Source organism: Pan paniscus, chromosome 4 (genome assembly GCF_029289425.2).
Source record: "Pan paniscus chromosome 4, NHGRI_mPanPan1-v2.0_pri, whole genome shotgun sequence".
Taxonomy (NCBI): domain Eukaryota; kingdom Metazoa; phylum Chordata; class Mammalia; order Primates; family Hominidae; genus Pan; species Pan paniscus.
In genome coordinates, this window is record NC_073253.2 from 149,999,068 (window position 1) to 150,025,789 (window position 26,722).

Sequence of the window (26,722 nt, forward strand, 5' to 3'; positions counted from 1 at the left end):
CCCATCATCAGCAGGTATCAGTTTATGGCTAATCTTATTCCATCTGTACCCTCATCTGTTTATTCTCACATACTACATTGAAGAAAATCCTAGAAAACCTAGCATTTTGTTCACAAATATTTCAGTATAGATTTCTAAAAGATAGACTTGTTAAAAGAAAATAGCCACAGTATCATTATCATACCTAAATTAACAGTTTAACATATTAAGTTCCTTAATATCATCAAATATTTAGTTCAGATTCATCCCAATTAGTGCCATATATATTTATATATATATTATATATATTTTTTATATTTTTTATATATTTATATATAATATATATTTATATATATTTTATATATTTATATCTATTTTATATATTTATATCTATTTTATATATTTTTATATATATATATTTTATATATTTATATGTATATTATATATTATATTTTATATATTATATATATTATATATTATATATTATATATAATATATTATATAATATATTATATATAATATAATATATTATATTATATATAATATATATTTTTATATATTATATATTTATATATTATATATTTTATATATTATATTATATTTTTTATATATTTATATATTTTTTATATATTATATATTATATATATTTTATATATTTATATATTATATATATATTTTATATATATATACAGTTTGTGAGAATCAGAATCCAAATAATACCTATAGGCTGGGTGCAGTGGCTCACACCTATAATCCCTGCACTTTGAGAGGCCAAGGGGAGGGTCATGTGAGCCCAGGAGTTCAAGATTAGCCTGGGTAACATAGCAGGACCCTGTCTCTACAAAAAACTAACAAGACCTGTGTATTGTCTTATTAAGTCTCCTCTTGCCTCTATTTTTCTTTTTCTTTGCCGTTTATTATTTGAATAGACTAAGTTGTACATCCTGTAGGATTTTCCACAGGGCACAGGGATGTCATTTTAACATGTTCATCTGTACTCCAAGTTTTTTGTAAATTGTGATCTAGAGGCCTGATCGGATTCAGGTTTTGAAGTTTTTTCCCGTCCTTGTCAAGAATACTTTATCATAATGATGTATTTTCTCTCAGGTGGCACATAACATTTCATTTGATTGTCTCTCTTGTGATATAAGCTGCCAGCAGTGTTCGTTAGGATTGCAAAATGACAATATACTAATTCTGTCAGTCGATCTTCATTTATTAGGTGGAATACCTCTTCAAGAAGTAACTTTGCCTCATCAACTGTTCAGTTACCAAGAGGTATAGTTTGTTCAGGAAGGGCAGATTAATATTTGATCTTCTCCCTTTGTTAGCCAGTTTGCAGAATTATGAGTTGATCTCTAATAGGTTTCATAGGTGACCAGTGAGATTTGGTGGTTTGTTTTAGTATCATTTGTTATTATAAGCTTATGGGCTCAAACGTATTTATTTTGGTCCATTGCAGTTAATGGATTGGATCAAATTGTCCCATCTTTGGTCAGTGGGACCCTATACATTTCCTGCCCCAGATCTGGAATTGGCCACTTTTAAAAGGAATTCTAGTTCCTTTCTTTTGGGAAATGGTATTTAGATACCAGTCTGAGTTATAGGGGTGCTTTATTGCTACTTGGTTGGTCATTCTTTCTAGATGATTTTTTTGTTTTTTGGTGAGATAAAATACATCATGGAGTTATTCTGTTTTGTTGTTTTTTTTTTGTTTTTTTTTTTGAGACAGAGTTTCACTCTTGTTGCCCAGGCTAGAGTGCAGTGGCATGGTCTCAGCTCACTGTAACCTCCACCTCCCAGGTTTAAGCAATTCTCCTGCCTCAGCCTTCCAAGTAGCTGGTATTACAGGCATGCACCACCACACCCAGCTAATTTTGTATTTCTAGTAGAGATGGGGTTTCACCATGTTGGCCAGGTTGGTCTCGAACTCCTGACCTCAGGTGATCCACCCACCTCGGCCTCCCGAAGTGGTGGGATTACAGGCATGAGCTACCGCGCCCGGCCTGTTCTGGTATTTTCTTAATTATTAAAGGGTCTTTACTTAGCCTTGTGGATCTTTTATTTTACCTACTGCTTTCTCCCATGCCCATAATCTTAATTCCTAATGATACCAACATAATTACTCATTTTGTTTTATTTCACAGTATGTCTACCGTCTTTTTTTTTTTTTTTTTTTAACATTTTTTAAAGAGAGAGGGTCTTGCTCTCACAGGCTAGATTGCAGTGGTGTGATCATGGCTTACTGCAGCCTCAACCGCCTGAAATCAGGCAATCCTCTTGCCTCAGCCTCCTGAGTAGCGGGATTACAGGTGCACACCACCATGCGTGGCTAATTTTTAAATTTTTTTTAGAGATGAGGTCTTGCAGTGTTGCCCAGGCTGGTCTGAAATTCCTGGGCTTGAGCCATCCTCTCACTTCGGCTTCCAAAGTGTTGGGATTACAGGCGTGAGCCATTGTGCCAAGCTCTACATTCTTACAATACCTCCACTACCACTGAAAACAGTTTTTCCACTTATACAGTATCTTCAAGTCATTTGAAAGAATCTTTGTGTGGTTTCACATTTAAATTGATATATATATTAGTTTTATTTTGCTTCCAAGTTTTAGAGATTGCTTTCTCCCTACCCGTATAATTTTCTAAGTTGTTTTACATTTGTGTAAAACATTTACGTGGTTCTAGAGTCTCAGCATGGTATAGTCATAGAAGTCCGACTTAAATTCTGTCACTTACACCCTTTCTTCTCTTATAGGCAAACTTTTTAGAACCTTTCCATTTAAGAAAAAAGCAAATGCCTCTACATGTATTTGTATCCTTGGTAAATGGAAATATACAACACATGGCATTTCTTCAATTCTTTTTTGTTTTCACTTAATATATCTGGGAGCTAACTGTAAAGTAGCAGTATATAATAGAAAGATATTCCTCATTCCTGTGTACAGTTGCATAGTTCACCATTGTGTGGAATGCTCCATGTTTTTTCAGCTGCTGCTCCTATGGATGGATGTTTTGGTTGTTTTTTTGAGACTAGGTCTTGCTCTTTTGCCCAGGCTGGAGTTAGTACAGTGGTGTTATCAAAGCTCACTGCAACCTCAACCATCTAGGCTCCCAAGTAGCTGGGACCACAGATGTATGCCAGCGCCACCTTTTTACGATTTGTAGTGATGGAGTCTCGCTATTTTGCTCAGGCTGGTCTTGAACTCCTTTGCTCAAGCGATCTACCCACCTTGACCTCCCAAAATGTTGGGATTACAGGTGTGAGCCACTGTACCCAGCCCGCTTTTTTGATTAATATTTTGTGGGTTTATCCACCTCAGCACATGTAAAGTTGGTTGTTTTTTTGTTTGTTTGTTTGTTTGTTTGAGACGGAGTCTCGCCCTGTCGCCCAGGCTGGAGTGCAGTGGCGCCATCTCGGCTCACCACAACCTCCGCCTCCTGGGTTCAAGCGATTCTCCTGCCTAACCTCTCGAATAGCTGGGACTATAGGCGTGTGCCACCACAACCAGCTAATTTTTGTATTTTTAGTAGAGATGGGGTTTCACCATGTTGGCCAGGATGGTCTCGATCTCTTGACCTTGTGATCTGCCCGCCTGGGCCTCCCAAAGTGCTAGGATTATAGACGTGAGCCACCAGGCCCGACCTGTAAAGTTTTTTAATGTCTGAGTAGTGTTCCATCATGCATATGCTGTAAATATTTAAATTGCCTATGCGATGGCAAGTTAGGTATTTTATAGTTCTTTTTCTACTCTAGTTTTACTGTGAATGGCTTTTTGTCCAGATATTATACATACTGCTCCCTGTTTGTGCAAGTGTTCTCTAGAGCAGATTACTGGAAGTAGGATTGCAGGCTCAAAGAGTAAAAGGGTAGGTGTATTTATTATGCTGGTACCTCCTACAAGTTTGAACATCTCACATTATCTACCAGTCGTGGAAGATGGTGCCAATTTTCTTATATTACTGGTAGCATTGGACTCATACCAAGCTCAGGGGAACCCAGTTGTCCACCATTTCCAAGATCTTTCTGTCCAAGATTTTCTTCTTAATCGCCTCTTCCTCCTCCTCCCCTTCAGGCCCTAAAGGACAGCAAGGTGGTGGAGATCGTTGATGAGAAAGTTCGTAGGAGGGAGGAACCAGAAAAGTGGCCTCTACCCCCAATAGTGGATTATTCACAGACTGATTTCTCCCAGCTTCTCAACTGCCCTGAATTTGTTCCCCGTCAGCACTACCAAAAGGAGACAGGTAGGTACCTGCTGGCATGAGGATTGCCCTTGTCCTCCGGGCAACAGTCCTCCTCAGGGCTGGCATCAGGAGGAGGACTGGCATCAGGAGGAGGACTGGAGGGATGAGGACTTCACCTTTCCACCCTTTAGAGTCGGCACCTGGCTCTCCTCGTGCAGTCACCCCAGTGCCAACCAAAACAGAGGAGGTCAGCAACCTAAAGACACTACCCAAGGGCCTGTCTGCCAGCCTGCCTGACCTGGATTCTGAGAACTGGATTGAAGTGAAGAAGAGGCCTCGGCCATCCCCAGCACGGCCCAAGGTGGGTGAGGCCTTGTCCCTTGCCTTGGTTCTAGCACTCTGAGCTAGGGTGCTTGAAGGGGATAACACATGGGCACAGCACTCTAGCTCTGAGGGGCCAGCAGGAAATCTGGGTAGTTCAGGATCATAGTGTGAGTTGAAGTTACCAGTAGTGGCTACAGAAAGGTTGATTTGGCCTGTTTCCATTTCCTGTGGGGAACCACCCTTTAGGGCGCCCTACTGTGTGAGTTCCTCGGTGACATTTTTCCTAAGGGATCATGCAGCATCTGGCAGCGATGTTTCGGGCTTCTTGATTCTTGGCTCTTCTTTTTGCTCCATCTAAATTTCTGGGGCTGCGTTTTCAGTGTCTTTTCCCTGAGTATGTCCCCACTATCACGTATGTAAGCCCCTTAGGTCCTCAGAAGAAGGAAGGGAGAGGGAGCAGATGCATGGCCCAAATATGGAGTTAGTCTACACAAGTCTGCTGCACTAATGGCAAGGTGACCTTGGGAAGCCTGTTCATACCTCAAGGCTTCAGTTTCTCCATCTGCAGATGAAAGGAAGGAGACATTAGAATATTCTAGAAATAGTTTATATATATAAACAGATGAAGTTCACTGTTAAAGAAGTATTGCAATCTCTAACTAAAATTACTACTTCCTTTTTAAGTGCTGAATTTTTCTCCACATACCTGCTCACTGTCACCCACATTGGAGACCTCTGGCCTGGGGCTTGTGAGGAGACTTCAGAATTGACCTTGAACTTTGGGTCTATGGAATTCTATACTCCGTTATCTATTTTCCCACAGTGATTACCTCTCATCTCCTTTCTCTTGCCTGCCTGTTTATACACAGAATTCCCCACAGTTGTGGCTTCAGCTCTCAAAAAGTGTTGGAGATCCAGCCAGAGACATGAGGAGAAAGGTAGTAAGTAGATGAGGGTTTTACAAAGTCCAGGCCTACAAAGTTTTGTTTGAAACAGGGGTCAGACTTAGCTCCCATTCCAGAATTAGAGCCCCTACTCTGACCTGGTCTATCTTAAACCTTAAAAAAAGATAGGTTTAGAGTTTATGTGCTCTTGGCACAGCAGGGAATCTACTTTTGAATAAATACTGTGAGTTTAGACAAATGCTTCTCTCTCAGCGTCTCATATTCAGTCTATCAAAACAAATAGTTTTTCTTTGCTGAAGGCACCCTGTTTTCTCTTGCCTTTGGAACAATGGTATTCTTTCTGCCTAGTCTGTCCCTATCTTCATCTGGCTTACTTACGTTCATCCTGTGGTAGTCACTTCTTGAAGAAGGCCTTCCGTAACCATTCTTAGTCACAGTTGACTAAGCTCCTTTCACTGTGTGCATCCACAAACCTGCTTATAGCCTTTCCCATACCACAATGCAGTTGGCTGTTTGGTTGACTTTCTCCCATTGAGCTCCCTAAGTAACAGGGACCTTGTCTTATTCTGCTTTTAGGTTTTTCATACAGAGCTTAGGACTAATGGGTACTCCCTCATTTATTATATAATTGAACATCTGGTATTACCAGATCCCCATCTAAGTACTGAGTATATAATGGAAAGCAAGGCAGCTGTGGATCATGGAGCTTCCAGTTTATTGGGAGATGTTGAATAGATGGATAAATGGATGAATCAACCTGCTGAACTTCTGTGTGTCCACTCCTAAGCTAGGTGCTATGTAGGATATAAAGGTAAATGAGAGCACAGTTCCTGCCTATAGAGAAGTCATCATCTAGTTGTTTGTGCATGACTGTGATATGAGCTGTGAGTGGAGGAACGTGGACTTCTATGAGACATCCTTTCTCATAGTCATAAAGCTGACTCCCAGGATGACGCTTGTGACCTGCTGGTGTTACCAGGGTCATAGTTGAACAGTCTTATGTTGAGGGGCTGGAGCTTCCCTCTCATGGTATAGCTACAGAATCTGGGCCAAGGATCTCTGGTGATTCCTTTTCCCCTTCGTCTGTCCTATTTTAGAAGTCAGAGGAGTCCAGATTTGCCCACCTGACCTCTCTGCCTCAGCAGCTGCCTTCCCAGCAGCTGATGTCCAAGGATCAGGATGAGCAAGAGGAACTGGATTTTCTGTTTGACGAGGAGATGGAGCAGATGGATGGGCGGAAGAACACCTTCACTGCCTGGTCTGATGAGGAATCTGACTATGAGATTGATGACAGGGATGTCAACAAGATCCTCATTGTCACCCAGACACCACATTACATGCGCCGGCACCCAGGGGGGGACCGCACAGGCAACCACACCTCACGTGCCAAGATGAGTGCCGAACTGGCCAAGGTCATTAATGATGGCCTCTTCTACTATGAGCAGGACCTGTGGGCTGAAAAGTTTGAACCTGAGTATTCCCAGATCAAGGTGAGGCTTGGACATAGTGAGTGTGGAGGCTGGGGTGCCTGTATTGTACGGAGAAGAGGAAGCCTGATTAGCTGTGCAATTTTAGGCAGGTCCTTATAATTCAGAGTCTCAGAATTTTTATATATGGGAAGGGGATGATGACTGACATCTAGCTTGGGCATTAGGAGTGAGGGGTGATGTGTAAACACTGCAAACTCTTCAGGTGAGGCGGTGGTGATTATTATCCTATCTGCGGATCCATAGTTAATATTCTGACAGTTGGCTAGACACTTTTGTGGGGAATAGAAAAAGGGTTAGATTGTTATTTCTAGTCTTAAATATTTAGGCATCTAAAAATTTAGAAGCCTTTTAAGAAGCTTGTGTTGAGTATGGAAAATGGAGAAAAGATAGGTCTTTTGAAAAATTGCTGCTGCCTGGAAACAGTCAAAACAACTCTGTTGTGGGATTTTACAGAGTGGGTATGTTTGGTGGTAGGTTGTCCTAGGGTGAGCCTTTGTAATAAGTAGCAGTGTGTTTCCTGGAAGTAAGGAGGAAGGAGAGTTGCCCAGCCACTGTGTGATAAGGCAGTAGCAGAAAGAGAGATGGGGAGACACTGGAGCTTTCAGGGGGGAGTCTGTAGTGAGTTCCTGAGGAGCTACTGTCAGCCTGATCTCAGTCTTACTACAGGGAGGGCAGGGCAAGCACTGTCTTCTTCTGGGCTAGCACACTTGTGCCAAGGTAACTGGGGTGAGGAATGGTGACTGGGCAGCTGAGAGCCTGGGGACCAGAATTCCACATATGTCAACGTGGGAGCTGCCCTCTCCAACTTCCTGCCAGTCTTGATTCCTTAAACAGGCTAGAGCAGCCTGCTTACTTACATCTTTCCCCACCCATCTCATGACCTCTGCAGCAAGAAGTCGAGAACTTCAAAAAGGTCAATATGATCAGCCGGGAGCAGTTTGACACACTGACCCCTGAGCCCCCTGTGGATCCCAACCAGGAAGTTCCTCCTGGGCCACCTCGGTTCCAGCAAGGTGAGAAGCAGACACCTGAGATCCTGACATGGGTGAGAGGGTCTACGGCCCTTGGACTGGGGGCTATCCTGGGGTGGATGCCACAGGCCTTTCCCTGCTTCCTGACTCCTCTCTCTGCCTCTGCAGTTCCTACGGATGCCCTGGCCAACAAGTTGTTTGGTGCTCCTGAGCCCTCCACCATCGCCCGCTCTCTACCAACCACTGTCCCAGAGTCACCAAACTACCGCAACACCAGGACCCCTCGCACTCCCCGGACACCACAGCTCAAAGACTCAAGCCAGACATCACGGTTTTACCCAGTGGTGAAGGAAGGACGGACACTGGATGCCAAGGTGAGGCATTCCTGTCGGGCTGCTCAGAGTCTTGGGTCTACTTCATTGCATTCCAGTGCTTTGCTTCTCTCCCTTGCCTTGTCTGAGCTAAGGAAGTGCTAAATCCTTCACCTGCTCTGTGTTCTGAGGCTGGTGGGCTCACCTAGGATTAGGTAGCCACATCTGCAAAATATACTGGGTGTGGGAGTGGTGACCCCATGTTGAAAGGCCTAAGGAGGATTGACCAGGTATGAGTCCTTGGGCAAATCACTGCATTCCCAAACCTTGATTTCTTCACCTGTTTGAAATAGGCATACCAGTTCCTAGCTCACCACTGTGAACTTTATACGAGAATGAATATGAAAATGCTGTTGTAAAATGTGAGACATCATGCCCATCTTAGTCCTACAAGTGCTTGATGCTCCTCAGAGTTGTAGGAGTACAAACAGTAACAAACCCTGGGCTAACCTTTGCAGATGCCTCGAAAAAGAAAGACAAGACACAGTTCAAACCCACCCTTGGAGAGCCATGTGGGCTGGGTGATGGATTCCCGTGAGCACAGGCCCCGTACTGCTTCCATCAGGTACCTGGGGCAGAGGGGGAAGAGTGATCAGGCTGCCTGTGGGATGGGTGGGCGAGCCATGAAATTGACTGGACCAAGAAGATTGGTCTGAAAATTAAAGGGACCCTCATCTAAGAGGTTTTCAAAAAACCAGTGGTGTGGAAAGCTCAGCCCAGGACCTGGGAATGAGGGGTAGGCTTTTTTCCTAAAGAAGTGGTGTGGCGGTCACGTGAGACCAGATTTTCATACGTGCAGAGAGAAAATCTCTGAATTGGTTTCCAAGCCTGGCTATCTACTTTCTGTCTGAGGAAAAATAGCCAGTTAGTTGAATAAACAGATTTCTGGCAGTCTCTCTGAGCCTACTATGTCTTGGGAGGCTACTTGAAAAGTTTTAAAAATTAAAAAAATACATATTTATTGGCCCCAGCCTGTATCTACTGACCCTGCTTCTTGGGGTAGGGCCCACACTCTTTTTTATTTATTTCAGTAAGATGGCCCCAGTGTGTGTTTTCTGTTTCCCAAAGGAAGCTTTGAGAGCCACCTACCTATGACCAATGCTCTCTACTCCCTGCAGAGATGGCACAGACTGCAAATAGGCATGCTTTTGAAGAAAATATACAATTGATCTTTGAACAACGAAGGGCGTGGGGTACCCACCCCGCACACAGTTGAAAATCCGTGTATAACTTTTGACTCTCCAAAAGCCTACTGTTAACCAGAAGCCTTACCAATAAGATATAGTCAATTAGCACATGTTTTCCATATTATATGTATTACATACTGTATTCTTACAATAAGCTAAATAAAAAATATTACTAAGAAAATCACAAAGAAGGGAACAACAGACACTGGGGCCTACTTGGTGGGGAGAGGGAGGAGAGTGAGGTACAATTTACCTACTTAACAAACCTGTACACATACCTCTGAACCTAAAATAAAAGTTAAAATCATAAGAGAAAATATTTACCGTTCAGTAAGTGGAAGTAGAATGATCATAAAGGTCTTCATCGTCGTGGTCTTCATGTTTAGCAGGCTGAGAAGGAGGGGTTGGTCTTGCTGTCTCAAGAGTGGCAAAGGTGGAAGAAATCTGCGTATAAGTGGACCCACGCGTGGATCCATGCATTTCAAACCCATGTTGTTCAAGGGTTCACTGTAGATGGATTGACCCATGATGGCTCATTAAAAGGTTAAATGCTTAAGGTTAATAAATGGTTAAAAGCTCAAGTTTTATCATTGGACACGTTTCTGCCATTAAATAGTCTTATGACCCTGGATGAGTCTCCTAATCTCTGTAAGCCTCAGTATCCTCTGTAAAACTCTCTGAGAGTTGATGCAGAGTTAATCAGACCCATGGATATAAGTTAAAGGTCCGTAACTGGGCCTCCTTGTTTGATACCCTGTGAGAGGATGGATCTTGGCTGACAGAACGGATCAGAGGGACCCCTCCTGACCTTATGGTGGGGCTGCTGTGGGGAACCTGGTGACAGTATTTTTTGTGGTTTCTGTAGCTCCAGCCCCTCAGAAGGGACGCCTACAGTTGGCAGCTATGGCTGTACCCCTCAGTCATTGCCCAAGTTCCAGCATCCTTCCCATGAACTGCTCAAGGAAAATGGCTTCACACAACACGTCTACCATAAGTATCGTAGGCGCTGCCTTAATGGTAAGAAGTGTGGGGGGCAGGAGACGAGCCTCTGGGCCCGTTATTTAGACCCAGAGTATAAGAGTTGGGGGATACGGGGATAGGTGACTCTTTTCTCTGACTTCAGAGCAAAAAAAAGACATGACATTATAGCAAGAAGGACTGAAGTTAGACTCGGGCCAGGTAGTTTTAAACTGTAGGAAGCTAGGGGGATATGGCACTCACAACGTTTGTGTTCTTTGATCTTCCTCTATTGATTATTAAAGCTGTCAATTAAGTAGTTCCATATCTCTGGCAAGATTACTGACTCAGCCATTGTCAGGTCTAGTCCACTGTCCATCACAAAAGGGTATGTAAGAGGTGGCATATGCTCTCTAGAACAAAGGTTGCCAAACTGTGGCCTGTGAGTCAAATCCAGCCAGTATTCTGTTTTCGTATGGCTTTGGAGCTAAGGACAGTTTTTACATTTTTAAGGGGTTGTAAGAAAAAAAGATTTGTGACAGAGACTATATGTCTTCTGTAAAGCCTGAAATATTTGTTCTCTGTCCCTTTACAAAAGTAGTTTGCTGATCCCCTCTCTAGATGATAGTGTAAGGAACGAGCCTGTCTAGATGCTCTTGTCTGTCCCTGCTCTTTTAGTATTCTGATAGGTTGGCTGTAAAGATGCACAAAACCAATCTAGTCACCTGTAGTTATTAACTCATTCATCCTCTTTCATTCAACAAAACATGGCTGCTAAATTCTTGATTCATCCACTTCACTTCTCTCTTTCTTACTCTATGTGTAATAACAGCTTTATTGGGATATAATCTACATATGATGGAACATACCTAAAGAATACAATGTAATAGCTCTAAGTATATTCATATAGTTGTGTGCCCATCACCAGAATCAATTTTAGAACATTTTCATTACCCCCAAAAATGCTATGCCCCTTACCAGTCATACTCATTATACATGCAAACTACTCCCCACCCCCAGAATCCTCCCAGCCCTATGAAACTACTAATCTACTTTCTACCTCTAAGGATTTTGCCTGTTCTGGACATTTCACATAAATTATACTGTATGTGGTCCTTTGTTACTGGCCTCTTCCCCTTAGTATATTTGGTATACTAACAAATACACAGCAAGGTTCATGTCATAGCATGCATCAGTACTTTATTCTTTTTATTGCCAAATCATATTCCATCGTATGGATGTATCACATTTTGTGTATCCATTCATCAGTTGATTGGCATTTGGGTTGTTTCTACTTTTTGTCTATTGTGAATAATGCTACTGGGCATATTCACATATAGGTTTCCTGTAGACATAGTTTCTCCTTTATTTTGGTTAGAAGAGTAGTATTGCTGGGTCGTGGGGTAACCATGTTTAACCCTTTGACAAAATTAAACACTGTTTTCCAAAGTGGAAATTTTGGGATTTTATATTGAAATATAAAATTTTCATTTTATATTTCTAAAAGCAATATGTGAGTCTTCTGGTTTTTCACATCCTTCCAACACTTGTTATTGTTTGTCTATTTTTCTTTCTTTTTATTATTTAACATTTATTTTTGAGATAGCGTTTTACTCTGTCACCCAGGCAGGAATGCAGTGACTTAATTATAGCCCACTGCAGTCTCGAACTATTGGGCTCAAGCAATCCTCCTGCCTCAGCCTCCTGAGTAGCTGGGACTACAGGCATGCTCCACCATACCAATCTAATTACTAAAAGTTTTCTGTAGAGACAGGGGTCTCACTATGTTGACCATGGTGGTCTTGAACTCCTGGCCTTAAGCAGTCCTCCCTCCTCAGCCTCACAAAGTGCTGGAATTACAGATGTGAGCAACCTTGCCCAGCCAAGATGCTTTTTAAACTGGATTGTTTTTCTAGTTATTAAGTTGTAGGAATTCCTTTATCAAATACATGATTTGCAAATATTTTCTCTGATTCTATGGGTTATCTTTTCACTTTTTTGATGCACAAAATTTTTTTGTTTTAATGGTATTCATTTTCTCTTGTTTTGTTGCTTGTGCTTTTGGTGTTGTGCATTTTTTGATATTACTGTTTTGTATTTGTGAGTATTGTAGGACTCTTGAGGTAAATATTGGTAATGAGCTAAATACAGTTTGTTAGAATTTACAAACAATTTGTTCATGCCTTGTCTTGTCTCGACGGCACTTGAAAGTAGTACCAGTTGAGGTGAAGAGCTAGACTGCCAGCCTGGTGCAGAAGCTGCTGCCACCTGCTCCTGGAAAAGTACAGGCCCAGCTCCCAGCATCAGGGCCTGGGGCAGAGTGGTTAGTGCTCAATAGATATCTGCTGAATGACTGAGTGGCAGATGATGAGTGAGGGGATTTGGAAGTACAGGAGAAAGGACCAAGTCTTAAGTTCCAGGATCCTTTCTCCCTGAAGCAAGGGCAGCCTGAACCTGAGACATGCCTTTCCTCCTTTCTTTCCCATCAGAGCGGAAGCGCTTGGGCATTGGCCAGTCTCAGGAGATGAACACACTCTTCCGCTTCTGGTCCTTCTTCCTCCGAGATCACTTCAACAAAAAGATGTATGAGGAGTTCAAGCAGCTGGCTCTGGAGGACGCCAAAGAAGGCTACAGGTGAGCAGGTTTGGGTGGGGGACTTTGGCTGGTGCTTAGGGATGATGTGGGATCCCTAGTTGGTCTGCTTCCAGAACTGTAGTTGGAAATTCCTTGCATGTGTATGTTCATTCATATACTTGATGAAAAATTTGTTTTTAAATGAGCAGTATATTCACATGGTTCAAATTTCAAACATTTTAGAAGGTTGTATAATGAAGAGTCGTCTTATCCCTGTCCCCCACCCATCTGGTGTCTTTCCCCACAGGCAACCAGTATTAGAATCTTGTGGGTCCTTTATAAAGGACCCTATGTAAGTAAGTAGACATCTGTGTAGTCTTCCATGCCACTACCACTCCTTTTGTTTACGCAAAAGCTGGCCTACGTTATAATATTTTTTGCACCTTGCATTTGTTTTTGTTTAATACTATATTTTGGAGATCATTCTATATCTGTACATAATTAACTTTGTTGTTCTTTTTTTATGGGCTGTAACATGGTCTTATATGGATGTACCATGATTTATTTAGTCAGTCTCCTATTAGTGGATACTTAGGTTGTTTCCAATATTTTGCTATTAAAAAAACCTTGAGTCCTTTTTTCCTGGCTGGGTGGCTCACGCCTATAATCCCAGCGCTTCGGGAGGTCAAGGCAGAAGGATCACTTGAGCCCAGGAGTTCGAGACCAGCCTGGGCTCAAGCGATCGTTCTGCCTTAGTAAGACCCTGTTTCTATTAAATAAAAAAAAAAAAAAAAAAAAAAAAGACCTCCCCACACCCCCACCCCCTCCCCAATTTTCAATGTAAAATGTGCTCTCTGTAAACTACATGAAAAAAGACAAGTTTGGAAAAGCTGATGAAAACATCCATCATTCCAGAGACAGCAAGTGTTATTCTGCCATCAAGCTTCCTAGTTTCTTCTTGGCATATTTAATGTATTTAGCTCATCCTATGAAGTTTGTGCTCTTCCAGACTTTGTATGCATGTGTAGTTGTAAAATTTACATACTTGTTTACAAAAATGGACTCATGGGCTCATTCTATGTCTAACATGTTCGAACATGTCTTTTCCATTTGATAATGTATTGTAAGCATTCTTCAGTATCCTTAAGTATACATTTATACTATTTCTTTTTTTTTCTTTTTTTTTTTTTTTTTTTTTTTTTTGAGACGGAGTCTCGCTCTGTCACCCAGGCTGGAGTGCAGTGGCGCGATCTCGGCTCACTGCAAGCTCCACCTCCACCTCCCGGGTTCACGCCATTCTCCTGCCTCAGCCTACCAAGTAGCTGGGACTACAGGCGCCTGCCACCATGCCTGGCTAATTTTTTTTGTATTTTTAGTAGAGACGAGGTTTCACCATGTTAGCCAGGATGGTCTCGATCTCCTGACCTTGTGATCTGCCTGTCTCAGCCTCCCAAAGTGCTGGGATTACAGGCGTGAGCCACCGCGCCGTGCCTTACTATTAATTTCTAATAGCTTATATTACTCCATTGTATAGATTTGCCATGATTTTTCTTAATTGCATCTCTATTCGTTGACATTTGTATTTGCTTAATTAATGCTGCTGTAAACAGTTTGGTACATCTGTTAAGATCTAAATCTGGACTGGGTGCTGTGGCTCACACCTGTAATCCCAGCACTTTGGGAGTGCAAGGCAGGCGGATCACTTGAGGTCAGGAGTTTGGGACCAGCCTGGCCAACATGGTGAAGCCCTGTCTCTACTAAAAATACACAAATTAGCTGGGTGTGGTGGCACATGCCTGTAGTCCCAGCTACACGGGAGGCTGAGCCAGGAGAATGGCTTGAACCCAGGAGGCGGAGGTTGCAGTGAGCCAAGATCGTGCCACTGCACTCCAGCCTGGGTGACTGAGTGAGACTCTGTCTCAAAAAAAAGAAAAAAAAAGATCTAAATCTATTGGCATGTGTTTGTTTTTGTTTTGTTTTATTTTATTTTGGAGACGAGTCTCACTCTGTCACCTAGGCTGGAGTGCAGTGGCGCAATCTCGGCTCACTGCAACCTCCACCTCCCAGGTTCAAGCGACTCTTCTGCCTCAGCCTCCCGAGTAGCTGAGATTACAGGCACCCACCACCACACCTGGCTAATTTTTGTATTTTGGTAGAGATGGGGTTTCACCATGTTGGCCAGGCTGGTCTTGAACTCCGGACCTCAAGTGATCTGCGTGCCTTGGCCTCCCAAAGTGCTTGCATTATAGACATGAGCCACAGCGCCTGGCCACATGTGTTCCTTGAAGTGAAATTTCTGAGTCAGATAAATGAACAAACCTACTAATTGGCATGGTCAAATGGCTTTGCAGAGTTATACCAGGGATTGGCCAACTTTTTCTGGAAAGAGTCAGTAAATACTTTAGGCTTTGTTGGCCATAAGGTGTTTGTCGTAATTACTCAACTCCGTTCACTCTGTTATTGTAGCAGAAAGCAACCATAGATACTTCGTAAAAGAATAGGAGTAAACAAATGTCTGTGGCAGGGGGACAGAGTTCATTGACCGCAGGAAAGCTCTGAACATTTTATGCTGGACCCACTTAGACTAGCATTGTTAAAGCGTGTATGCTGTTTTTTCAATACAGAAATAACACGTAGTTTAAACTGTTTCATAGTTCCTCTGTTATGCAGGCACATTTCCCGTTTTACAGATGAAGAAACTGCCCTGATTTCACTGACTTGTGTTCTACAGATATGGTTTGGAGTGCCTTTTTCGATACTATAGTTATGGCCTGGAAAAGAAGTTCCGGCTGGACATATTCAAGGATTTTCAGGAGGAAACGGTGAAGGACTATGAAGCTGGTAAGAGCCAGAGTTGGATCTGAGTGAGGCCTGGTCATGTAGGCCTCCTCTTCCCCAGTTGGACCTGGGTCTTTCTGTGTATTACACAACACCTCCCTCTCTCCTCTGAACTTCTTTATCCTCACCAGCTCAGCTTTTCTGTACCTCTTCCTACAGGCCAACTGTATGGGCTGGAGAAGTTCTGGGCCTTCTTGAAATATTCCAAAGCCAAAAATTTGGACATTGACCCCAAACTGCAAGAATACCTCGGCAAATTCCGACGTCTTGAAGACTTCCGAGTAGATGTAAGTGAAACTCTTTCTCTAACTCTGCTTGTCCTGGAAAGAAAACTGGACCAGGAATCAGGATACTTGGATTCTGGTCCAGCTGTGCCCCTAGCCCAGGAACCCCTCTCCCTGCTCCCCACAATTTGGGCTTTGGTTTTTTCACCTTTAAAATGGAGAGTGAGTGGCCAATGAAGGCTAGTTGGAGATAGTTGTATGGTTGCTCCTGCTTCCCCTTTCTGTGGTACCATCATAATGCTCTTTCTCTCCTATCTCACCATCCTCCTTGCTACTGTGCCCAAGTTAGCCACTACTAGTTGATCAGGATGGGTATCCAAGATACACACATTTGTTCTTTCTGGAAAAAGCCAATTCCAACCCCAGTTTATAAATTAATGCCCAGGTCTCTATGTTCTTGGAGCAGCGCCTCAACGGTGACATCCAGTGGCAGGGCTGGGTTATTACTGCTGGGTATATCAAGGGAAGCTGGAGTGATTTAATTGATTCAGCAGATACTGATTGGATGTCTCTGTGCTCGGTGCTTTAGAGATAAGGGAAAGAGGCTCAGTTTTTCCTTCTGAGAGTTTATAATGTAGTAGAGATGTCTCTTTGTCTTATTCCCTTCAAACCTTTTAGCAAAAAGGCAAATGCAAGTAAATGACAATTAGACTAGCCCTTAACATTTTGTATTAGTCCCTTCTCACTCTGCTAATAAAGACATACCCGAGACTGGGTAATTTATAAAGGAAAGAGGTTTAATTGACTCACAGTTCTGCATGGCCAGGGAGGCCTCAGGAAACTTAAAATCTTGGCAGAAGGGGAAGCAAATACATCCTTCTTCACATGGTGGCAGCAAGGAGAAGTGCAGAGTGAAGGGGAGTAAAAGCCCCCTTTTTTTTTTGGAGACAGAGTCTTGCTCTGTCACCCAGGCTAGAGTGCAGTGGCATGATCTTGGCTCACTGCAACCTCCGCCTCCCGGGTTTAAGTGATTCTCCTGCATTAGCCTCCTGAGTAGCTGAGATTATAGGTGCGCACCACCACGCCTGGCTAATTTTTGTATTTTTAGTAGAGATGGGGTTTCACCATGTTGGCCAGGCAGGTCTCAAACTCCTGACCTTGTGATCCACCTGCTTGGCCTCCCAAAGTGCTGGGATTACTGGCATGAGCCACCGCGCCCGGCCCAAAAGCCCCTTATAAGACCATCAGATCTTGTGAGAACTCACTCACTATCACGAGAACAAGATGGGGGAAACTGCCCCCATGATGCAATTATCTCCACCTGGTCCCTCCCACGACATGTGGGGATTATGGGAACTACAATTCAAGATCGAGATTTGGGTGGAGACACAGCCAAATCATCACATTTATTATTTATTTATTTATTTATTTATTTTTTTTGAGACGGAGTCTCGCTCTGTCGCCCAGGCTGGAGTGCAGTGGCGCGATCTCGGCTCACTGCAAGCTCCGCCTCCCGGGTTCACGCCATTCTCCTGCCTCAGCCTCCCGAGTAGCTGGGACTACAGGCGCCCGCTACCACGCCCGGCTAATTTTTTGTATTTTTAGTAGAGACGGGGTTTCACCGTGTTAGCCAGGATGGTCTCGATCTCCTGACCTCGTGATCCGCCCGCCTCGGCCTCCCAAAGTGCTGGGATTACAGGCGTGAGCCACCGCGCCCGGCCCACATTTATTATTTTAAAACTGCCATTTATTAAGTGTTTATTATGTGCCAGGTACTTTACATTGACCTTATTTAACCCTTATGTGGTGACGCAGACAGGACTTATTAGACAGGTTAACTGAGGTTCGTGGCCATCCAGTGACATAATGGCAGAGCCACTCAGGTCTCTCAATATAAAGACAAATCTGTTTTCTTTTATTCTTAAGCATTTCCACCCTTGAGGAGGAGAAGGGAGGGGAGCAGGGTACAAGTTACAGAGAACCTTTGTGATAAGTAGACCTATTAGGGTGGAACAAGGACTCAGTTTTGGTTCCCAAAATGGGAAGGAAACATCTGTCTTCGGGGTTATAAGACCTTTGTTAGTGGTAAGGCCAGTCTGGAGCATGGTCTGAGTCTTAGTTCAGGATCCTCTGGACCTTGAAGAGAATGAGGTGATCCCCAGAAGGATCTGGGCCTTCTGAGCTGAGACGTCGCAGCATACTGCGTGCCACATTCCACATTTCTGAGCAAGAGATCCCTTCTTGGAAGGGAAGCAGAAATGAGGTTGGATAAAAGCCTGGCCTTTTGGGGCAGATAGACCTAAATTTTGTCTTTATCGGTTACCAGCTATGAGACCCTGGGGAAGTTACTTTTTTGTGCTTCAGTTTCCTCATCTATAAAATCGGATGTCCATGGGTCCACATCAAAGGGTGATGCTGACCCCATGAGAGTGTGTGCATAAAACAGCACAAGGCTTGGCATGAAGAAACGCTTAATAACTTATAATTTATTTTTAAGGTTAAACCCATTGATTTTCTATATTTGAAGGTAGAAAGTAGGAAGTGTCTAGACGGGCCTGGCAAGGAAGAGGGCGTAGATAGTGCTTCTGATCACCTGTGACTCCTTCCTCTGTTGCAGCCCCCCATGGGTGAGGAGGGCAACCACAAGCGACACTCAGTGGTAGCAGGAGGTGGCGGCGGTGAGGGCAGGAAGCGGTGCCCCTCCCAGTCTTCCAGCAGGCCTGCTGCCATGATCAGCCAACCCCCTACACCACCCACCGGCCAGCCCGTCCGGGAAGATGCCAAATGGACAAGCCAGCACTCGAACACACAGACTTTGGGAAAGTGAAAAGCTCCTTAGCCCTGGGGCTTGAGGGGGGAAAGGGGTAGGGTGGGTAAGAGTCCATGGGGGTGCCCGGTCCCAGGAGAGGGGACAATGAAGGGACAGGCCTGGAGTTACTAGGACAGGCCTTTGTGCTGAGTAGCATTGTGTACACCATTTGGGCTATCAGAGGTACCCCTGGGCAGGAGCCTCTACATCCCCTTCCCCCTCCTCTCTCCATGACTCTTGACATCCTAGCTTCTTCTAAGGGGGGAGGGAAAGGGGGGAGATTTTTATATATATATACATATATATATATCAAGTTTTAAATTATTGATAGTTCATCTGGATTACCAAAATCACTCTGCAGCCCTGCCCGCGGCTAGTAGGCTGCAACCCTGGTCCCCACCCCTAACCTCCTGCTCCCCGTCAAGCCAACTATGCAGCCCACAAGAAGGCCCTGCAGGCCCCCCCATTGCCCAGCACTGTCTCATAGAAGGCTCTGGTGGTACCTCTGGGCCCCAGGAGCATCAGCCCCTTGATCATCTGGGGTTTGTCATCACCATATTTTCTCCCTGCTGTTCCCACCATGCCCTTCTGCCATCTTCTGGGAGAAGGAAACCAAAGGATCTAAAACTGGGGTTTGGGGGAAGGTTTCAGCCTCTCCCCACTCCCCTTGCCCCACACCCTTTACTCCCCAGCCCAGAGAGACGCTGCTTTTACCAGGAAAGACTATTGAAAGATGTTTTATTTTATTTTTCTCTGACCTTTCCATCCTTGAAAAAATGGGGAAAAAAGAAGAAAAAAGACAAAATCGACCATAAAAGACCAAAAAAAAAGAAAAAATCAGAAAACCCCCACCTAATCCACAGAAAGTGATGTCTTTCCCCTCCCCTTGGAATTTTTGTTTTGTTTTTGGAAATAATATTTTTTTAAAAGTTGCCTTATTGTGGAGCGGGAATCTGAAATACCCAAATGCCTGTTTTCCTCGGTGGAGTCAACCCGAAGAGCTCCCACCTTCTCTGGATGTGCCTGGGCTTGGACTGGCTAGAATCTTTCTCTGGACTGTTGCATGTACAGTGCCTCCATCCTGGAGGCAAGAGAGTTGGGAGTGGCTCGAATCAGAGCCGTGCCCAAGATATCCCTGCTGTTGCATCGTTTGAAGCTGACGTCCTGTGTCTGTACACTGCTGCCACTGTTGTGTCCTCGCTCTGCTTGCTGTTGCCTCACGCCAGGCCCCGTCCTGCCGTGACACCCTTCATCCTACCCTTGGAACCCCAAGGCCAAGTTGGTTCAAACTGTTGGAGAACAGAGTTGGCCTGCATCTGGAACACACTTGTCCTCGGCTTACCATCTCCTCACACCCCAGAGTGGAAAGGTGAACACCTGCAGCTGAGGCTTGGAAACGTTTCTTGTGTTGCCCTGAAAAATCTTTGAGACCTCAGGGAGGCTCTGTCTCTCTTAAAAGGTGGAGAAAGATGCCATTCTCTCCCTAAGGTCTGGTGGAGTCTCCCCATCTTGCATACCCTTCTGCAAGCCATCTATCTCTGCTCACTCTCCAATTGACCCGCCTGGGAACAAGGGATGAGGAGGAGTTGGGGGCTGGGGGGAATCCTGCCAGTTGGTGAAGCCCTGTGGCAGGAAGGTATATGTGGACATAGAGTATACCTGATTCTCTTCTTCAGCCACTGACTGCTTGGGTTGGGCTGTGAATGACAATGGAATGGCTGGAGTCTGCTGTTGTCAGAAGGCAGGGAGGGTGATGAAGGACTGACCCACATGGACTGGGATGTGTGTCGGTTATGGGCATGACTGCATGTTCACTCTCAATGGGATCTGGGCAACATGGAGTTCATTGTCCTGTTGCTTACTTACTGCAATGTCTTTGGCCCTCCTTTTCAACTGGTTCCTCTGTTGGGCCCAATGGTTGGGAGTAGGAGACAGTATCCCAGGCTGACAAGGGCTTGCCCTTTACCTTGGGCACCTTGTTAATTTTTAGCCTGTGCCCTTCCCCACCTTTGCCCTCCCAGTGGTTGGTATGTGGGAAGCCCATCTCAGTTCCTGTGACTTCATGTCTCAAACCAAGGATGAGCGTCTGGTCTCTGCTATGATGGTGGTATCCGAGGCCTTTCCCTGCCCAGTCTGGTGCCTGCCCCACATTGTACCGGACACTGGATTCCTGGACCCCCTTCTCCTTTCCTTTCTTTCCTTCAGGTCACGCAGCCCTGTACTGTATCCAGCACCACAGAAACCTCAGTGTTTTTCCTCTGCTGGTTTGGGGCACAAGGAAGCCTTAGGGTATGGGGAAAGGCTGTTATTACCTAGAGTTTACTCCCAGGCCAGGGGGCTGCCGTCTTCTTCACAGACATCCCTGAAAGGAAGCCCCTTTGGGGCAGGGAGGTGAGGACTTCATCTCAACATCGGCTGGTGGTTGGTAGGGGAGCTTTTTCTTTTCTTTCCTTTTTTTTTTTTTGTTTTTGTTTTTGTTTTTGGTAACATGTTAGGAGTTAATGTTGCAAAGAGTAGTTTACATCTTCACTTTCTGAAGACACTTGAATTTAGGACCGATGTATCTGTGACAAGCATGCCAGAAGTGGCAGGGGCCATCAGGGCTAACCACTTCACACCTACCATCGTCCCATGGGGATCCAAGACCTGAGATAAAGCAACAGCCTGCCCAGATCCCTCTGTTCATCCTATCCCTTCCAAGGTTGGTCCATGCCAACATAACCTCTGGGCATCAGACATCAGCAGGTCTGTGTGCCTCAGCCCTGTTAAGGGGCAGGTTTCTCTTTAGCCCTCTTCCTGCACTTGGGAGCAAAGGCACTACCAGTAGAGAAGGGCCATCCAGCCCTGCCCCAGCCTGGACCCCTGGGGCTCAGATAGAGGTGCTGAGCCCCTGTGTCAAAGTTGTTAAATGTTTTTGTTTTGTTCCATTGTAGCTCTTTTTTTTTTTTTTTTTTTTTTCCCTTTCCTGGTGATTGATTTTACAAAAGAAAGTAAGCTGCTTAGAAGGCCCTGGAAGGGAAGTGAGGAGGAGGGACAAGGAAGATGACTAGTTACGGAGGGTGAGGGTTGTTTTTTGCCAAAAAGCCTGGGTAGAGTGATCTGAATTATCTGGCACCCTCCTGAATGGAACCCCAGAGTACCTCCTGTGTGGAAGGGTCCCTGGATTTTCCCTAACACCCACCCTCTCCCCCTTCAGCCATGCTGATGGCAGAGAAGATAAGAACTTGGAGCCCGTTTCTCACTGGAGAGGAAAACTTGTCATCTGGCTTTGCGGAGAAGGCTCCACCTTGCGCTCGTAGTACGTTATCTTTACTATGTGCTAGGATATCATATTTAAAAGGACAAAAAAATGTAAAATACTTGAATGAGCTTGTATTATAACATTAATATTATTGAGAGTATCTGCTTTCCAGGCTGAAGTGATTCATTCATTATTCTAGTCCTGCTTTAGTCCTTTGTAATTTGTGGTAATTATGCTTTTCTTTTTAATACAAAAAAATGTATAAAAATAAACACTTGAAAAGGCAAAATACTGGCTGGTCTTCCATCTAGGTTACTGCTATTGGGTGTGAAGGATGGGTTTCTGGTAGGGTTCCCCCAGATCCGGAGGAACCCTGCACTCAATGTGCACATGAAACCTCGGCAGGGGTTCTGCCATTGGACTTCGAGGAGTCTGCCTAAGGCAGGGGCTTCTACAAGCCTTGAGTTCATGTCCACCCTGTGTCTTAAGTGAGACGTGACAGTCACAGCCAGTGCCACAAAACAGCAGTCCAGCATAATGCCAGGATTTCAGCGCACTTGTCAGCTTCCAGGTTTTCTATCCCCTGGCTGTGGCCTGCATTGTGTTATGAGACAGCCAAGAAGAAAAACGATGAGGCTCCTTATGGAGGGTTGCCACAACCCCTCTATGAACAGACTTTTCCACAGGGGGGTGAAGGAGGAATGATCCAGCACCATGTGGCCTTACGGAATCCTGGTCAGCCCCTGAACCCTGAGATGTGATGCTGGGGAGGGATAGAACAAAGAGTCCCCCATTCCCCGTATAAATTACAAAACTAAAAATGGGGCATGGCCTTATTTACGTGTTCATCTGACAACTGTCTCCCATACCTGGCTTGGGTAAATGGTTTTTCTAGAGAGTGCTTTTTCACTGTTCTTGAGGTTGGCAGGTACTTCATTACCACCAGTGACCTCCACAGGCCAAAGGAAAGTTTAGGAGATAGTGTCCAGGGCTGATGCAGACGGATTGTACTTTGAAAACAGAAAGATGAATTAATTGAAACTTACTTTCACAAATTATCGTTAGGAATGCTCACAGCAGCTTAATTTCACAGCCTGAGCTTCCAAATGCTATGTCTGAAGTATTAGAAGTCTTGTAGTAGACACCTCCCTTCAAAAAAAAAATTATCCACTGGAATTCATGAAGACCAGTTTATTTTACATGCTTGCTTTCACGTTCTTTACTGGGAATTTAAGGCCTTTTTTCAGCCTTAACTTGTATACCAACCTCAAGGATTTTGTTTGATACAGAAAAGGATAGGCCTGGGCCCTTCTGCCAAGGACTGATAACCTGCCTGCCAAAAGGAAGAGGGAATGACAGCCTTTTGTCCTTCTAGGCCCCTTACAGTACCTCAAAATCTAAAGGCCTTAAAGGGGAAAAAAACCGTATCTGTTCTTTCTCCTTATCTCCTACCCTTCTCTTTAAGCATATTGAAGATGGACTTTTTTCCAAATGTTTATTTGTAGGAAGAGGTGATGAGTGCAGGCCAGCAGCTGAGAACTTACAGCTTTGATGCACCAGGAACTATATTCAAGCTAAGGGCAAAAGCCTCCTAGGGAGGGAGCCAGGTCCACCAAGGCCAGAGACAGGCGAGACTGTGGAAGGCCAGGGAGATGCTGCCTGGTAAGTGCTCAGCTGGCCTACTGGGCAAGTCCTCTGGGGTTCTAGAGCTGATAGGAAGAAGGAGTCCATTTTGATAGTCCTGCCTGGAGACTTGGACCTAGCTGATACTAAGGTATTTTATAAAGCTACAGTGGATGTTTTTCTTAAGAGAACTGAAAGTTGGAAAAGGCACAAGTATATATAAGAATTTAGTAAAATGATAATGGTGGTCTTTCAAATCAAAGAGTGATCTTTAAATTGTTCTTGGGAACCACAGGGTTCCTGGCCATGTCTGGCGGCTGAGAGGAGGCCAGGATGGGGACTTCAACCCAAGCAGCTGTGGTTTTGCCTTTGATAAGTTCCTGGTAAAAATCATCTTGAATAAATGTTGCTGAGAAACTGGTAAAGCATTCGGGGGAGAAAGGATTTTGCCCTTTGCTCGGCCATGTTTTTCCGGGCTCTTTCTTCGGGGAGAAAGAGGGTTCTAACCTTTGGTCCTCATTCAGATAGGCTAATTAGGGGTCTCGGGTGTCCCCAAAGGGCAGCAACTTTGACCCCTCCCTTTGTGGGTAAAAGGGCTTTTCACAGTTTCCCAGCAGTTGGTTTTTGGTTTCCACATAAGGCTAAAGGTGTTAAAGTTTGGTCTGCACCTCGTTTGTTTTAATCCGGGAAGGAGCTCCTGGATTTTTTTTTCTCCCCCACAGAAGGAAACCTTTTGTTTGCGGTGGGCCAGAGTTAAAACGGGGCCTTTACCACTCACTCAGAGTGTTTGGTGTGTGTATGTTTGTGTGTGTGTTGGGTGAAGTGGCGACTGGCATCTGGTATGTCATGAATTGAGACCTATAACGATTTGCCAGGGTGTCTTGGCTCTGGCCTGAGTGGGGTATGTGAAAGCCTTTTGGGGCAGGAAGGGGCAAAGTGATACCTGGCCGTCCCACCCTCTGGTCCCAGAAGGCGCTCTCGCTGGAGCCAGGCAGCCTCCAGTCCCTCTCCTTTCAGCCTTGTCATTCTCTGCATCCTGCCCAGGCCACAAAGGAGTTATCTGGGGCTGAACCCCTCTCCTTCCACAGCAGAGGACCAGGGGTCTCCTCCCTCTGACCAGCCTCCAGTCTGGGGAGCTGTTTTCCTTTTTCTTAAGCTAACTCCTGATCCCATTGAGGGACATCAAGGGCAGTAGTTTGGAGAAAGCCTCATCCTTGGCCCTGCTTTTCCGGGAAGCCGACCTTCCCTCTACCCTGGTGGTGCCATCATTAGGGCGTGTGGCCGAAGGAGGCAAATTGTTAGGTGCAATCGGGAAGCCATGTCTGCATCCCATGGCTGAGGGACAGCCAGGATGACACTTAGGCCGTCTCTCACTCCATCCTCTTTGGGGAGTCTGGGATGCTCTCAGAGAGCGGGGTGAAGCCCAGCAGGAGGACATGTCTCTCGTAGGCCTTGGTCTGCTTGAACATGGTGTCAGTCCCATGGAGGTGGTCCAGCACACCCAGCACCCCATAGCACTGGTTGAACCTAGAAGAGAGATGATGGCGCTGCAGTGCCAATGCTGGAGGCTTCCGTGCAGATCCCATTTCATTTGTGCCAGCCTCACACATTTCTCAGCCCTCCTACCCCACACCTGTCACCACCATCCTGACCATCTGCATCAGAATAAGCTGGGGAGTTGCTACCAATGCATCTTCCGGGGGCCACTCCAAACCTGCAATTTGCCGTATCTGGAGTCCTCCTTTGAAAAGCTTGCTGTGTGATTGATGCCCACACTTTGAGGATCTCTAGCAGAACTAGGCTTCTTCAGGTATGAGATCACCAGCATCAGAATCCCCTGGAACACTTAACTAAAATGCAGGTTTCCAGGCCCTGCTCCCCCAGATACCTTAGTTCAGCATATTTGGAGTGGAATTCAAGAGCCTATATTTTAAACAAGCATCTCAGGTGATTCTGGTATAGGAGGTTTGTAGACTACACTTGAAAAAGTCTGGGGCTTTCAGAGATACATGACTTCCTTGTGATTGCCTGCAGGAGTTTTATGCATATATGTACTTTTCTAAAGAGAATGTCCAGAGCTTATTCAAAGGGCCCAGAGCCCAAATAAAGGTTTAAAACCCCCAGTTGGAGGAGGACCCAATTTCAGAAGGAAAAGAGTAAGGTCATCCCAGTGTGGTTATTTTCCCAGCCATCAGACCTCTTCCCCAACTAGCACTCACATGTAAACTGAGATACCAGTGTCTGCTATCAGAAGCTTAAGGAGGGAGGGTGATGGTTGTTGCCTAGGGACCCATTGTGGGGAGAGGGGCCTTACTTGAGATGGTGGTAGTTGTGGAATTCAGGCGAAGGCAGGAAGGGAAGGTGGTAGCCACAGTGGGAGATGGTGGTGATGATGAGGGCCAAGGAAAACCACATGGTGATGGAGGACAAGTGGGAGCCCATTACTAATGGGCCCACTATCGCCGGTAGCATGTTGGAGACCTGCAAGGGGAGGGATGATTGAAGGCAGGGTCCAGGGAGATGAAGGGACTTAGTTGGGTGTACACTTAGTCCCAAGGTGGTACCAGAGGCAAACTTCCTTGACCCAGATCTGGAGAAGGTGAGAGTTTCGGGACTTTGATTTGTTGAAGGCATTCACCTTTGTAACTTGGGACAAATTACGCAGTTTGAGCCTCAACTTTCTTGTTAGCAAAATTAAGATTAAAAAGGTTGTTGGAGGAGCCAGGTGTGGTGATTCATGCCTGTAATCCCAGCAATTTGGGAGGCAGAGGTGGGAGGATTGCTTGAGGCCAGGGGTTCCAGCCAGTCTGGGCAAAATAGGATCCCGACTCTACAAAAAATTTAAAAATTAGCCAGATGTGGCCAGGTGCGATGGCTTACTCCTATAATCCCAGCACTTTGGGAGGCCAAGGTGGGTGGATCACGAGGTCAGGAGTTTGAGACCAGCCTGACCAACATGGTGAAACCCTGTCCTACTAAAAATACAAAAATCAGCCAGGCGTGGTGGCACACGCCTGTAATCCCAGCTACTCAGGAGGCTGAGACAGGA

General features: G+C 45.0%; 2 protein-coding genes across 14 annotated transcripts in view; one reads left to right on the forward strand and one right to left on the reverse strand.

Moving 5' to 3' along the window:
• The window catches only part of LARP1 (La ribonucleoprotein 1, translational regulator), a 129,646-nt gene extending 107,307 nt beyond the window's left edge, over positions 1-22,339 (forward strand). For all 11 annotated transcript variants that reach the window (XM_008954411.4, XM_057302368.2, XM_055112820.2 and 8 more), the window contains 11 exons: positions 4,051-4,219; positions 4,351-4,520; positions 6,486-6,878; positions 7,768-7,891; positions 8,018-8,223; positions 8,679-8,785; positions 10,273-10,424; positions 12,854-12,998; positions 15,670-15,779; positions 15,936-16,063; positions 18,618-22,339. In XM_008954411.4, the coding sequence (XP_008952659.1) occupies positions 4,051-4,219; positions 4,351-4,520; positions 6,486-6,878; positions 7,768-7,891; positions 8,018-8,223; positions 8,679-8,785; positions 10,273-10,424; positions 12,854-12,998; positions 15,670-15,779; positions 15,936-16,063; positions 18,618-18,827 (1,914 nt within the window). In that variant the 3' untranslated portion in view covers positions 18,828-22,339. The remainder of the gene's footprint in view (positions 1-4,050; positions 4,220-4,350; positions 4,521-6,485; positions 6,879-7,767; positions 7,892-8,017; positions 8,224-8,678; positions 8,786-10,272; positions 10,425-12,853; positions 12,999-15,669; positions 15,780-15,935; positions 16,064-18,617) is intronic.
• Positions 22,340-23,226: 887 nt separating this feature from the next.
• FAXDC2 (fatty acid hydroxylase domain containing 2) overlaps positions 23,227-26,722 on the reverse strand; it is a 32,686-nt gene continuing 29,190 nt past the window's right edge. For all 3 annotated transcript variants that reach the window (XM_055112821.1, XM_003828967.5, XM_063604279.1), the window contains 2 exons: positions 25,988-26,154; positions 23,227-25,200 (listed from right to left, as the gene is read on the reverse strand). In XM_055112821.1, the coding sequence (XP_054968796.1) occupies positions 25,044-25,200; positions 25,988-26,154 (324 nt within the window). In that variant the 3' untranslated portion in view covers positions 23,227-25,043. The remainder of the gene's footprint in view (positions 25,201-25,987; positions 26,155-26,722) is intronic.